This window comes from Mus musculus, chromosome X, assembly GCF_000001635.26.
Source record: "Mus musculus strain C57BL/6J chromosome X, GRCm38.p6 C57BL/6J".
NCBI lineage: Eukaryota > Metazoa > Chordata > Mammalia > Rodentia > Muridae > Mus > Mus musculus.
The window spans coordinates 159,491,690-159,507,246 of NC_000086.7; the positions used below are offsets into that span (position 1 = coordinate 159,491,690).

Sequence of the window (15,557 nt, forward strand, 5' to 3'; positions counted from 1 at the left end):
AAGATATGAAAGTGCATATGGAGCCAATTTCCTTTTTATATAATTTTATTCTTAGAGGCCTCTTACTTTTCCCCCCAGAGAATAGATGAAATCATGAAGAGAACAAGGAAGAGTGATGCGTCTCTAGAAGTGAAGGTAGGAATTCAGATGGCCATTATTTCATGAGTGAAGAACAGCAGAATACATTTAGTGAGGTTGAAGATTGGAGACGAATGCATAGAAAATGGAGACTTTTCCTGTTCTGGTCAAGGTGGGGCTCAGGAAGGAACTGAGACCTTAAAGGAAAGAGGAGTTTCAGAGGTAAAAGATTCCCTTAGAACAGATGGGTGGTAGTGCAAGGAAAGACAGAGTAGTTGAAGAGAAAGGTGACATAATAATTAAGGAATACACAAGAGCTTCAAAGAACCACTTCCTGCTATGGCCCACAAGGGTTCTAAATACTCCCTGGTACTTTAAAAAAATGATTTGTTTTTCTTTATGTCAGTCTTTCATCCTTACATCACCTTTTGATTTCTTCCTCAGTCATTGCCAGTAGCTTCATTTAAAAAAATTATTTCTTTTTTATAGTTATTTATTACTCCGCTTTGTCCCTTCCCCATTCTTTCCAAGTCATCCCCCTTCTGTTTGTTTCCAGAAGGAAGACCCCAAAGTGGAGCTGCAGCCTCCTCCAGATGTTGAAAATAAAGCAAACAAAGCAAAGCCAGTTGTCCCCAACAAGATCGGTGAGTGTGAGGTCCGCTGTGTGGATCCTTTAGGTAACGAGGACTAGTGAGCCTTCCTGCTGGAGGTCAGGGTAGCACAACTGGGCCCAGCACAGTGGCTGCTGGCACTTTTGCTTCCTGAAACATCTTTCCAGCATAAGGGCTTTTGGCTCCATTTGGAAACCCACTGCCCTTCTTTAGCTGCTCTAATGACTGATGGTTGGCCCAGGGTACTTTCTAGGGACCTTGACTGCATATCAGATATTACTAAGACCTGGCTTGTCTCTTAAACTGAGGTCCTGCAGACACTGATAGTAAGATCATACTCTCTTCTTTGTGAAGCTGATTGCATGGAGTTACTGGTGGCTCTTTTTCCAATAATAATAATAATAAACTATTGTATTACTGGTGAAAGAAAAGATGAGAATAGTTGCCTTGTTACGTTTCCTGTTGCTTTATTAAATTTGGACATTATGATTCATCTGAAGACTTTGTGTTCTTGATCAGAAATCAATGTGTTGAACACCTGCCAGAAAGTAAGTGGCTCAGAGCGTGCTGCTCCAGAAACCTTTCCCCAAGACATTTTCTCTACTGGCCTTAAACCAGTTGGGGGACCTGTTCATCTGGATGTCCTTGATGGGAAATCAAACAGTCTGGATGACTCAACTGAAGACGTTCAGTCTATGGATGTGAGGTTTGTTCATTTATGTTGCATTGAAGTTCAGTCTCTTTGCCAGTCCTTGCTTCATCTTTTTTCACTTTTTCATTTCTTTTAGTTATTTCTTTACAATATGCCTTTCTTTCTGTATCCCTTCACTCGTCTTCTTCATCTGTAGTGAATCACCTTGGGAGCAGGTTTTGTTGATACAGGAAAGCTGTCATGGGTGTTTTGCGGCATATGATGTATTGAAGAAGGACTGGGAGGGAGGGAAAGCACTAAGCAAAGATGTGTTCCCAATCTCCACAGGCTATCTAGAGGTTGGTTTTCCACCAGGGCATCATTTTTATTACTATATATATTATTCATTCAATGTTAGGTGATGCAGGAGTAACTGTGCTTATAGTGGCTCCTCTCAGTTAAAGCTGTCAAAAGATGGGGGCTGGTGAGATGGCTCAGTGGGTAAGAGCACCCGACTGCTCTTCAGAAGATCCAGAGTTCAAATCCCAGCAACCACATGGTGGCTCACAACCATCCGTAATGAGATCTGACTCCCTCTTCTGGTGTATCTGAAGACAGCTACAGTGTACTTACATACAATAATAAATAAATCTTTAAAAAAAAAAAAAAAAAAAAAAAAAAAAAAAAAAAAAAGCTGTCAAAAGAAAGGGTAGCAGTTGGGAGCTAGAGAGATGGCTCAGTGGTTAAGAGCACTGACTGCTCTTCCTAAGGTCCTGAGTTCAAATCCCAGCAACCACATGGTGGCTCATAACCATCCATAATGAGATCTGATACCCTCTTCTGGTATGTCTGAAGACAGCTACAGTGTCTTACATATAACAATAAATAAATTTTAAAAAGAAAGGGTAGCAGCCCTGAATCTTTGAGTAGCCAGCCCTCTGAGGCTCGGAAGTAGGTGCACCTTCAAGTAAAGGAGATCTTAGCCAAGCCACCGTCTTCTGTGTCCACAAAGTCTCACATTTAAGTAAGCTTTTCATTTAAATCTGAGAATGGTGTCAGGTATTTATAATCCAAGTACTCTGGAGGCTGAGACAGGAGAACCAAGAGTTCAATGGCAGCCTTGGCCGCATAGAATTATCTGTCACAGAATGATGATAGGGGAAAAGCTTGTTACTAAAAACCTAAAGTATCCTTGAACTGGTATGTTTGCAGATGACATCATGTGGCATATTAATCTGAGATGTAAAATAGAGCTAATTGGCTTGGAATTGAGATAGAGGAGTTGGAGTACAGTGACTCTCCGAGTCAGAAAAGTATGACAGTATTTTATACAAGTTTTACTACAGCTCTTACCTATTAAGACTCCACCCTTTTCTCATCAGTCATGAGCCGTCTGCTTTTTCTGAGCAGATGTGAGCAGCCTGTGACATACACTGATTATTAATATCCCATTCGTGTACACTGGGTTTTAATCAAATACATGAAAACCCAAGCTCCAACAGCCTGGAAAAATCCTGTATACACTGATAGTAGGGCTCCCACCAACCCTCAACTGGATATCTGCATACCCCCAACACCACCTCACAGCCAACCCCCCACCCCCCAACTGGTGCCACTCTGCTCCCAGCAGAGAAAACCAGAGGCGATCATACGGGTTAGGACAACTTATCTCCCACCAACCCACCCCCTTATTGAGCCAAGTGTGCTTTATTTTATGTTTTGGGATTTGGGGGCAGGACAAGACATGACACCATTGGACAGGGGTCATAAAAGTGAATGGATTTTATACACTGAGGTGCCTACTGGAGCCATATGTGAGCTTATGGTGGCATTCTCTTTATTATTCTCGTTGAATAGTGCTGTGTTTTTGAGACAGAGTCTCGTGTAGCTCAGGCTGGCCCTGATGTCATATAGCTGGTGCTGACCTTGAACTTTTAATTCTCCCAAGTGATGATATGTGCTACTAGGATCAGATTTCCTCTGAGTTCTTAAGGAGCTGAAGTGAGGAGAATGAAATGGGGAAAAGTTGAAGGTGGACCAGGTGCCTTAATAAGACAGCTTGCCCAGATACCTGAAGGTATGCTAGGTCAGTTGCCATAGCTTGGCTCAGGTATGAGGAAAGTAGATCATTTGAGTTTCTGCAGATCTACTGGTTTTTCTAGACTCGCCTCTAAGAACTCATGAAGGAAGGAGAGCCTGGAACCATCTTTATTCTAGAGTCTTACAGGGACAAGCCCTTAATTTTTAACTCTTCTGACCTGGAATTGCTCCTTTGCTAGACCCACAGCAGGCAACAGTAGTGAAACTCCTCCAATCTCTAATGAAAGGAAATAAAGAAAAAGCAAGCCTCAGCTGGGTTCATCTAGATCAGTCAGGGTGAAATGGAGCCTGGTTTTAGAAAGGATGCAGTGAGTGAGATTGGGCTTGTAGTTGCCTGGGGTGACAACAGCTTCATGTCCCCATTCTTCAACTTTAATTGAGCACATGCTTCGTGTGGCCCTGCATTAACTCTCCTCACCATAGTCACCTCACATCTCGAAGAAGTAGTGGAAAGAAGAAATAACTCCTCTCCCCATTATACAGAGGAAGGAAACTGAGGCCAGTGATAGGAAAAGCAACTCACCATAGACGGCACTGCTAGAAGGGCAGCACCAAGAGGCCCAGTGTGGATTAGTGGCTCATTTCAGCTAACTTGGAACTTTTAGCCCTTGCTTGTTCTTGGAATGTCCCAGCCTGAAAGCTCTGGGAAGGCATTGCTTCTCTCTAGTAATGTGATGGTGCCTGTTGGTATTTTTCTTTCAGGCCTCAGACACCACACTCACTCCTTTTCACTGCTCTGCCCCATTTGCTTCTTGTGTCCACTCTCTTCCCAGATGTGAACTCACTTGTTTTCCCAACTTGAACTTTTCCATAAGAGCAGTATAGCAAAACCATAGAAAAGTGTGGGGGGGAGTGTACATTACCACATCATGTTTAGTTCGAATGTCCTCTCTACTCTGTCTCTCTCATTCTCTGTCTCTTCTAGTCCTGTTTCCAAAGAAGAACTTATCTCCATCCCAGAGTTTTCACCAGTGAGTGAAATGATTCCTGGGATGTCTCTGGACCAAAATGGAACTGGTAATGCCCGGGCACTTCAAGATATCTTAGATTTCACTGGCCCTCCCGCATTCCCCAAGAAATCCAGTGAAAACCTCAGCCTTGATGACTGTAACAAAAACCTCATCGAAGGATTTAACAGTCCCGGGCAAGAAACTACCCTGAATACCTTCTGTTGACAAAGACAGCGTTCCTTTAAGAAAGGTACAGTCTTGTAACTGAGATGTGCTAAGACGGGATAAATACCGCCCAGCCTCTTGCACAGTTGATTTTAATGAAAATTACAAACACAAATATATATTGCAGCACAGAAATTGAGAAGGGTGCTAAGTAATTGCTTTATACGTGGGCCCCTAATGTAGTGTCCTACTCATGCCCCTTCGGGTAGGAAGGTTGAGAAGGTTGGACAGTGAGACAAGGAGAGAAAGCTCAAATGGCTGCAGGGTAGTAAAGGGAACCTCACTCACCACTTAGTTTCCCAAGCAGCCATCTGTCGTGGATTAGCTGAGGTGACAGAAGAAAGGACTTGATTTTTGTGTCCTGAATGTTTTCTCCCAACGCTGACCTTTTTGTTGCCCAGAGCTTTTGTTCTCACTGGCACTCTGATGGTCACTCTTGCATGGTTTCTCAGGAACACTTTGGATGCCTGCACAGCAAGCACTTGTACCTACTGAACCTTCTCCCCAGCCCTCCTGTCTTAAAAAGGTTTTAGATTCTCAGAATTCCATCACTTTTTTGTGGTACTGTATTCTTTTAATAGAAATTTGATGCCTAAACTGAAGTCTAATCTTTTTTTTTTTTCAAAAAATCAAATACAGTTGGACGTGGTGGCGCACGCCTTTAATCCCAGAACTTAGGAGGCAGAGGCAGGTGGATTTCTGAGTTCGAGGCCAGCCTGGTCTACAACGTGAGTTCCAGGACAGCCAGGGCTACACAGAGAAACCCTGTCTTGAAAAAACAAAAAAATCAAATACAGTAATAGGGTGAGAAGGCCACCAAGTTGCATTTTGTGTACATATTTCCACCTGACCTCAGTCGTCCTTGCCTATAGAGTTTTTAGTATAGACATTGGGCTCTAGAGCCTCCTTCAGTCAGTTCTCTGGAAAGTTCCTAGACTCCTTTGACACAAAACAGGAAATTCATGAAAGGCCACTATTCATTTTTTGAGAGAGGGTCTCATATAGACCAAGCTGGCCTGAAGTCACTTTGTAGACTAGAACATATTCCATTCCCTCCTCCCTTGTCCTTCATAAATCTGCCCTGCTTCTTCAAGGGAGAACTGATCTTCACTTAACCCAAACAAAACATGTGCCACTTTTGGAGAAGTCCTATATGAGGAAAACTTGAACCACTAAAATAATGATTCTGTAAAAACTGTACACTATTTCTGTTGAGAAATATTGCATTAACCAATGAAGAATGCGAAATACTTGGTGTCTGCTTCAATCTCCCATGCTGTTGCTTTTGAATTGACACAGGTGGTGTTTGGATCACCCTCGAAGCTGTCGGTGTTGCATCTGAGCTGCTGGCCGCCTGAAGAAGCTTCTTTTGCCCTTAACTGCTGGGCTCCAAATTACTAGATTCAAAATGTAACTGTATTCCTAGGTAGTTTGGCAAACCCTGGCCTCTCTTGGTAGAAACCTTGCGAGTTTTGCTTTGTGGGGCTTTAGCAGAGTTTCATTGTATGGTTCTCCTTATGAGCTTCAGCTGCTGCTAAAGCCCTTCCTTGACCTTCTCTACTATCATAGCCTGTGTGATGCTGTCTGGGAACCCTACTCTAGGACACTCGAATTCCCAGAGATGGAGCACAGAGACATTTAGATGTCTCTTTCTATAAAAATCTTCTATTTACCCACACTCTAGTTAAACGTGTACTACTCAACCTGGCTGCTTCTCTCCCTGTCTTTTGTGTGTGTGTATGGGGTGAGGGAAATCTAGCTACTTTCTCCCCGTCTCAGGATTCTGTTATTTTATTATTAAGCTCCATCATCTGCAGAGCATTACTCTCCTTTACTGTTTAGGGGTTGAAGAAAGGTTTGGTTGAATGAATAAGTAAATAGTGGCAATTATTTCTTTTCCCTTATGGGAGCTGAATCTAGCAAGGACCCTTTCATGTCACCCCTTTAAAATCGCCAAATTGTTGCTCCAAACCATTGAATGGCTTTTCAGCTGAATGAATCAAGTAACATACAGGTGGCTATTTTCATGGTTTTGCTGTTGTTTTTCTATTAGATCTTGGAATTTTCTTTTGTTTGCTCCTGCATTTGACTAACTGTAATAAAAAAAAAGAGTCAGTGCTTTGAAAGGGGGCCCCAAGTTGGTCCCAGTATGTCACTTTAATAGACTTTAAACATTCAAAAGTCTGAACAAGGAAAATGACACTAGAATGTATAACTCCATGTATGCCATATGCTATATTTAAATGTTTCATTTCTTGTGGTGAAATGTAGCTTTATTATTAAAATGACCTTTTCTTTGGAACTTTTTGTTTTGACTTGTACCTTAAAGCTTTTGAAAAGATCCTTAATTCTGAGAATTACAAACAGAAGATAGAAAGAAGTCTTAAAGCTGGTACAGTTAAAGAATGTATTAGTCTCAGAAGCTGTGTATGTTTATGTGATAGAATCTAAATAAAATACAGACATCTAAGAATGCTGTGCCATTGACCTTGATGAATATCTAAGGAGATAAATCTTTTATGATAAGCACACAGATGATAACATGGTCTGACATACAAAAGTGTCTGTTTCACTGAGTTCCATTGCACCTCTCAACACAGTTGTGATCACCTGATGCCTCATTTGCATGATGTGTACATTCGGTTTAATGTTAATACATCTTCATTGAAGAGTCTAATAGCTTGCTGTTGGTTTGTTTTTATAACCTCAGTAAAGAAAGTCTCTGAAACCAACTCAGATTTTAAAACCTGAAACTAGGTAGAGAAAAAAAAAGGCCAATTGATTTCTGTATAGGTGTTCTTTCTCTGTCAAATTCATTAAAAATTCCTCAGTTGTCAGTGCCAAGTGTAGCCAGCTATAGCTTCATTGGTGGCTTGTCCGTAGAACATGATGAGGTTCCAAGAATAGGTAGGTTGCACTGATCAAGCAGTTAGCTTAAGTGAAAAAATACCTAATTATGGTGTAACTGATGAGACTTTCACATAGCAGTTTGGCATTCACATAATTGCAGTGGGAATATTGGCTGTTTCATTCAAGGATAGGGAAACCCAGACTTGACTTTTTGTATCTGTGGTGTGATTTTCTTGGGGAGACATGAACAGTGACAGAAACCCAAGTCTGGTTTGGTGAACCACTGAGTTTATTGGGATTCCTTCAGGTGTATGGATGAGGGATTATTTATAGGTACTCAGATGAATCTAAGGCAACTATGTTACATAAAAAAATACCCTAGTAGTCTTGGTGACAACTCTCAAGAACTAAACCCCTGGAGTTCTAGAATGTTCTTACAAGTCACTTGCAGGCAGCTTAACCAGCAGGAGACTGCTCTCACCAGCTATTGTTTACTGTTTGTATAACTTTGAAGGACTTTGTGAATCTTGTAACTTTCAGGAGTCTGTTATCTTTGTTTATATCATCAGGTTTAGGAGTCTCCTACTCTCCAGGGAAGGGTATTTTTATTCAGAGAAAAAAGCTACACATAATACAGGACTCAGGCTTGTCCCCACTCCCTGGGTAATAGTACCACCCAAGAGATTAGACTTTTGACCTTTCATGATGACTTCCTCCAGAGCAATCGGGAGCTAAGGGTCCAGTCAGCACAGCCTTTCCGGGTTCTGCTGGCAGGCAGAGCCTCTGACGGAATTAGAAGTCATTTGTGTTAGAGTGGGAGAGATCTTGGTTAAGAGTACTGGGTACTCTTCCTGAGTTCAATTCCCAGCAGCCACGTGGTGACTCACAACCATCTGTAATGGGATCCCATGCCCTCTTCTGGTGGGCATGAAAACAGCATATTCATATACATTAAATAAATCTATCTTAAAATATTTTTTTAAAAAAGAAGTCATTTGTGTCATCATAAGCTCTACCATAAGGCTGAGGGTGTTGACCAGTCAGCCCTAAGAGTAATTGTAAGTTTTTCAATATCCTAATTGTTTGCAAGGTGTATACAGGTTTTTTTCATTTGTTCTTTCTTTTTTTGGGGGGGGGGATTGAGACAGGGTTTCTCTGTGTAGCCCTGGCTGTCCTGGAACTCACTCTGTAGACCAGGCTAGCCTTGAACTCAGAAATCCACCTGCCTCTGCCTCCCAAGTGCTGGGATTAAAGGCGTGTGCCACCACTGCCTGGACAGGTTTTCTACTAAGTGCTTTTAGAAACCAAATTTAGAAATGATACAAAGGGGCTGGAGAGGTGGCTTAGCAGTTAAGAGCACTGACTGCTCTTCCAGAGGTCCTGAGTTCAAATCCCGGCAGCCACATGGTGACTCACAACCACCTATAATGAGATCTGATGTCATCTTCTGGTGTGTCTGAAGACAACTACAGTGTACTTATAAAAATCTTTGGGCCAGAGCGAGCAGGGCCGACCAGAGTGAGCAGAGGTCCTAAAAAATTCAATTCTCAGCCGGGAGGTCTTATAGGGAGGTCTTATCTGGGTATGATTAATTTAAAAAGGAATTCTGCCTTCTCCTTGAAACCTTTTTTTAAAAAATTGAGCTGATCATGGTGCCACACACCTTTAATCCCAGCACTTGGGAGGCAGAGGCAGGGGGATTTCTGAGTTTGAGGCCAGCCTGGTCTACAAAGTGAGTTCCAGGACAGTGAAGGCTATACAGAGAAACCCTGTCTCAAAAAACAAAAACAAACAAACAAACAAAAAAAAACAAAGAACCCTGGAAGGGATGACTGAAGACAGTAATTCCACAGGAGGGCAACTATTAAGGAAAAAAAAATCAATACTTTGGTATTAAAAGGTCCCTATAAATCCCTAGAAATAAAATTCCTAAAAATAGCTATCTTTGGGGTGGATGGGTATGGGGGACTTTTGGTATAGCATTGGAAATGTAAATGAGCCAAATACCTAATAAAAATGGAAAAAAATAGCTATCTTTGAGAGCTTATTGGGAGGCTTCTAGCAGGGGAGCACAGCTCCTCTATGTCTTTGAGTAAACACTTGTCCTCATCATCTTCAATCATCCAAGCATTAAGCTTCAGGATGGGCAAACACAGCTCAGTGAGAGAGGAGAGGAAACCTGCCTACCCATCTAGATCAGCTGAGTCAACCCTAGGGATCAATGGGATGACAAGACATTACAGTCAGATGGCCCTCATAGCCAAGAAATAACTCTGAGGTTTGCCCAAGGGCTCTTAGGATGGGAAGATCTGTGCATGTGAAAATGATTAACTGGGAGGAAGCACTCACATGTTGGCCAACCAGTGGAGTTTCTTTCTTTTTTATGTATGTGAGTACACTGTAGCTGTACAGATAGATGTTGTGAGCCTTCATGTGGTTGTCGGGAATTGAATTTTTAGGACCTCTGCTCGCTCCACCCCAAATATTTATTTATTATTTTACATAACTACACTGTAGCTAACTTTAGATGCACCAGAAGGGGGCGTCAGATCGAATTATGGGTCGTTGTAAGCCACCATGATGTTGCTGGGATTTGAACTCAGGACTTTCGGAAGAGCAGTCAGTGCTCTTACCCTCTGAGCCATCTCGCCAGCCCCCCCTTTTAAAGATTTATTTATTATTATAAATAAGTACACTGTCTTCAGACACACCAGAACAGGGCATCAGATCTCATTACGGACCGTTGTAAGCCACCATGTGGTTTCTAGGATTTGAACTCAGGACCTTCGGAAGAGCAGTCAGTGCTCTTAACTGCTGAGCCATCTCTCCAGCCCCCCAATAGAGTTTCTTTTGGACCAAGTCAGAAGTCTATAGTTTATGTAAGAAAACAAAACTAAGAGACCCAAATTTTTAGAAAATGAAATTTCTCCCATCAAATAGTAAAGTGTATACAATTCTTATTACTTAATATATGCTGATAGAGAAATTTAGAATAGCAGTGAAAACCAGCAAGAGTGAAGATAAACTAGCACTTAATATTGCATGAATAGAGAAGCTGGCCATTTGTACCTGTAGAAAAATAACAGGAGTTGGTGCTTGCAGAGTGTCATCTGAGTTAGATTCTGAAATCAAGTGGGAGAAGAACCTAGAAGTTACAGTGAAGAGATGAAAAAGCATCATGTAAGATGTGGATCCCAATTGTGCTTTAATGTTTAGGTGGAACAAAATTTAGATAGAAAGATTGGGAACTTCTTCTGAGGAACCTGTTGTCTATTGCCCCAGGATATGCTGCAGTCAGGAAGTGGAACAAGGAAGACGTGAGCCTCTGTTCACTGAGCTGCAGGTTTCTGTGTGAATATCCATCATGTCAGGCAGTATGAGCTAAGCTTATTCAATGCTGTGTTAAGATTTGTTCATGCCATGAGGTAGATAAAAAACAAAAGGGTAACACACACACACACACACACACACACACACACACACACACCCGAAGACATACATCTAGAATTAAGCAGAGCTGGCTTTAACTACAGGAGCCCAGATGGGTGCCCTGAGAGGAGATTGACAAACAGAAAAAAAAAAAAAAACTGTTACTGTTTGTAGCAGTGACCAGCCAAGACTCTTATAGGGGAGGACCTAGTTCTGGGTATGATTAATTAAAAAAGGAATTCTGCCTTCTCCTTGAAACCTTTTTTTAAAAAAATTGAGCTGATCATGGTGCCACACACTTTTAATCCCAGCATTTAGGAAGCAAGAGACAGCAAATCTCTTGAGTTCATAGCAAGTCTGGTCTATATAGTGAGTTTGAAAACAGCCAGTTATCTTATGTAGAGAGACCCGGGACTCAAACAAAAGCAAACAAAAATATGAAAACAGATGCAGAAGCCCACAGCCAAACATTAGATGGAGCTCAGGGAGTCCTGTGGGAGAGTTGGGGGAAGATTGAGGGACCTGAAGAGGACGGGGACTCCACAGGAAGACCAACAGAGTCAACTAACCTGGACCCTTAGGGGCTCCCAAAGCCTGAACCACTAACCAGGGAGCAAGCACTGGGTGGACCTAGGCCCCCTGCATATATGTAACAGCTGTGCAGCTTGGTCTTTATACATGTCCGCCAACAACTGGAACAGGGGCTGTCCCTGAATCTGTTGCCTGTCTGTGGATCTCATTCCTCTAACTAGGCTGCCTTTTCTGGCGTCAGTGGGAGAGGAAGTACATAGTCCTGCAGTGACTTGATGTGCTGGAGGGTAATGCCTTAAGGGGGAAGAAGGATGCCTCAGAGGAGAAGGGGAGGGGATGGGGGAAGGATCTGTGTGAAGGAGGACTGGGAGGAGAGGGGGCCAATATTAGGATGTAAAGTGAATAAATTAATGAAAAAAAAACTACCAAATAAATAAATTAGTTTTAAATGCCTGAGATAGAGTTGACATCCTGTAAAACTCATGCTTTTACACAATGAGTTCTGATAATATACCTCTGTAGCAGGGTGCTGCCTAGCATACATGGCATCCTAGGTGCAGTTCTCAGCACCAAAAGCAAAACAAAACAAAACCCACAACTCCATGGTCTTTATTCATAACATTTTACAGCCACTACTCCTTTGACCTCTGACAACATCAGGCATGCAAGTGGAACAGATATATACACAAAGACAAAACATACACACAAATAAATAAGCAAACAAATAAACTAACAAACTGAGGGGAAAATAGTTATGTTTTTTCTTTTTTGTTTTGTTTATTTATTTGCTTTGCATCCTGCTCACTGCCCACCTCCCAGTCACTCCTTCCAATTATCCTTCCCCATCCCCCCTCCCCTTCTCCTCTGAGAGGGTGCAGCCTCCCTGAGTATCCCCCTACCCTGGCACATCAAATCTCTGTGGAGCTAGGCGCATCCTCTCCCACTGAGACCAGACAAGGCAGCCCAGCTGTTACATATGTTCAGGGAGGCCTAGGTCCAGCCTGTGTATGCTCTCTGGTTGGGGCTCTCTGAGAGTCCCAAGGGTCCAGGTTAGTTTACTCTGTTGTTCTTCCTGTGATGTTCCTATCCCCTTCGGGGCTGAAATCATTCCTCCAATTCTTCCATAAGAGTCCCTGAGCGGGCTGGTGAGATGGCTCAGTGGTTAAGAGCACCGACTGTTCTTCGGAAGGTCCTGAGTTCAAATCCCAGCAACCATATGGTGGCTCATAACCATCCGTAACGAAATCTAATACCCTCTTCTGGAGTGTCTGAAGACAGCTACAGTGTACTTACATATAATAAATAAATAAAATCTTTTTAAAAAAAAAGAGTCCATCCATTGTTTGGCTGGGGGTATCTGCATCTCTCTGAGTCAGCTCAGACTGGGTGGAGCCTTTCTTAGGCCAGCCATGCTAGACTCCTGTCTGCAAGCATAACAGCATCATTAATAGTGTAAGGGATTGGTGCTTGCCCGTGGGATGGGCCTCCCTAGGGCCTTTGACACAACTGTCCTGTTTAAACTACTTAACTCCACCTTTAATTCTATTAGCTCCATCACTAACTTCACTAGAGAAGATTGTTGGCTCTGTTTGGACCCCAGGCCCCCATACTATACCTGGGCTACCACAGAAAATCTGTTGGCACCCTTAGAAAGCCTGTCAAGGTGTTCCTGGGGAGGACTCTGGTCCTCACCCTTCAAGCAGTAACTGGAAAGGGACTATCTGTAATAGGAAAAGGGGGAAGACTAAATAGCTTGCCTCACCTTAAACATCTTTGCAATCACACCCTTACTGTAGAATCCAGCAACTCCTGCCTTGTGCCCCCCCCCCATGGAACTTGGTTTGCATGCACCTCAGGTTTAATCCCTTGCGTCCATCCACAGATGCTTAGAAATTCCAGCTTTATGTGTCCTGGTTCCCCTGTTCCCTCAAGTACCTATAAGGAGACGGCTCTGAAACAGTACAGGGAAAAACAAGATTTTGAGGCCTCACCAGTCCTACTTCAGTGCTCGTAGGGTCTGACATAGCTGTGGAATTTGGCACTGCTACTGTGGCCCTTGTCAAAGCAGATGAGACTCTTCAAGGCCTAAATAATAAAGACTCAGACTTAGCTCAATTAGAAAAGTCTGTCCATCACTTACTTAGAACTGCCACTAGACTCATTAGCTGAAGTAGTATTACAAAATGGGAGGGGATTAGACTTATCCTTCCTGGAACAGGGAGGGGTCAACCAGGCCATAGGAGAGCTATGTTACTGGTATGAATCATTATTTTCTGGGTCCCCCTATGCTAATATAAGCACTAGTGGAACCAATTCTACTCATGCTAACTGTTGTCACTTGTGGACCTTGTGCAGTAAATGCTCTAGTCAAATTCATATGAGCACTAATCTTTACAGTACAATTGATGACTCTTAAGCAGCAATATCAGCCCCTGGAGACATCTCAAGGATTTGAGATGGGGCCTTGCTCAGTGGAGGAATGAAAGGACGACATAAACCTCATTTGTTTCCATTTAAGGACCAGGCCTGATTTTTTTTAAAGCCTTAAGGCATCAGCTCCAGGCACAGACCATAAGTCCCAGAAACTAGGCCATAAGACACCAGCTCCACAAACAGACTAGAAAATCCAGAACAAGATCATAAAACCCCCTCCTTAAGAACAGCCCAGGAATAACCACAAAGATGGGGAAATATGTTGTCTCAGAATGGGCCATCTGTGCTGGGCAGCCCTATCTCATCCTATGGGAAAACCTTCATGACATAGGAATGCAGACCACTAACCACCTGTGACCCCCTAGCACCCACCAATGAAATTTTAGATTACCTAATCCTTCTAGATAGTTCTCCTCGTTCACTATAAGAAGGCCTGTGCACCTTTGTCTGGGGTTGCCATTTTGAAGAGTGTTTTTTTTGCATAGTATCTGAGTCTGGGATCTTCCTTCAGAGATTTTCAAACTCTACAATCTGAACATCTCTCCTGTCCCTCCCCACACCTGATCCTGAACCCCCACTCCCCCTCTCCATCCCCTCTCCCACCTAGTTTCCTCCCTCCATCTGCCTCTTATGACTATTTTATTGGCCCTTCTAAGTGAGATTCATGCTTCCTTGCTTGCGCCTTCCTTCCTGTTTAGCTTCTTTGGGTCTGTGGGGTGTAGCATGGGTATCCTGTACTTTATGGCTAATATCCACTTATAAGTGAGTATATACTGTGCCTGTCCTTTGGGGACTGGGTTACCTCACTCAGGATGATATTCTCATGTTCCATCCATTTGCCTGCAAAAGTCATGATGTAGTACACAGACATAAATGTAAGCAAATAATACATAGGATATTTTATTTCTTTATAGTTGTGAGTCACCATGTAGGTGTTGGAGTTGAACCTGGGTTCTCCGGAAGAGCAGCCAGTAGTCTTTTTTAAAACTATTTTTTCTTTTATTGGATAGTTTCTTATCCCCTTTCCAGGTCTCCCCTCTGGAAACCCCCTAAGCAGGTAGAGAAAGAAGCACTGGAGAGACAAGGAGAGAGACTTGAGTGCAGAGAGAGATCTGGGGTGGGGGAGCTTTAATACGTGATACACACATGGTACAGCTGGCACTAGTTCATGTCAGGAAAATATGTATGAACTGAATTTATCAAAAAAGATATTTGTAAGGGGCATAGAAAAAATTAGAGGAACAGCAAGCTTTAAATGCAATAAAAATGAGATTAGAAACTCACATAGAGCCGGGCATGGTGGCACATGCCTTTTATCCCAGCACTCAGGAAGCAGAGGCAGGCGGATTTCTGAGTTCAAGGCCAGCCTGGTCTACAAAGTAAGTTCCGGTACAGCCAGGGCTACACAGAGAAACCCTGTCTCGAAAAAAACAAAAAACAAAAAACAAACAAAAAAAAGAAGCTCACATAGACATGTCTTTTTCCTTTGTGTTAATTTTGTATCAATTTTATGATTTATTCTTATTATTTTTAATTATATATGTGTATGTGGATGTCGGTATGTGCATATGAGTGGAGGTGCCCATAGAGACCAGAGGCATCAGATCCCCTAGAGCTGGAGTTAAAGGCTATCGTGAGCTTCCAGACATGGGTGATGGGAATTGAACTTGGGGCCCCTGCAAGAGCAATATGTGTTCATTACTGCTAAGCCATCCTTCC

At 42.7% G+C, this 15,557-nt stretch overlaps 1 protein-coding gene across 16 annotated transcripts in view; it reads left to right on the top strand.

The window, feature by feature from the left end:
- Positions 1-7,269, top strand: part of Map7d2 (MAP7 domain containing 2) — an 84,467-nt gene extending 77,198 nt beyond the window's left edge. For 6 of the 16 annotated variants that reach the window (NM_001081124.2, NM_001359311.1, NM_001313751.1 and 3 more), the window contains 5 exons: positions 79-135; positions 635-722; positions 1,209-1,395; positions 4,346-4,620; positions 5,895-7,068. In NM_001081124.2, the coding sequence (NP_001074593.1) occupies positions 79-135; positions 635-722; positions 1,209-1,395; positions 4,346-4,595 (582 nt within the window). In that variant the 3' untranslated portion in view covers positions 4,596-4,620; positions 5,895-7,068. Of the gene's footprint in view, positions 1-78; positions 136-634; positions 723-1,208; positions 1,396-4,345; positions 4,621-5,894 lie in introns of all 16 variants that reach the window. The other 10 variants (NM_001359310.1, NM_001359314.1, NM_001359313.1 and 7 more) reach the window with 4 other exon arrangements.
- The last annotated feature ends 8,288 nt before the right edge of the window (positions 7,270-15,557 follow it).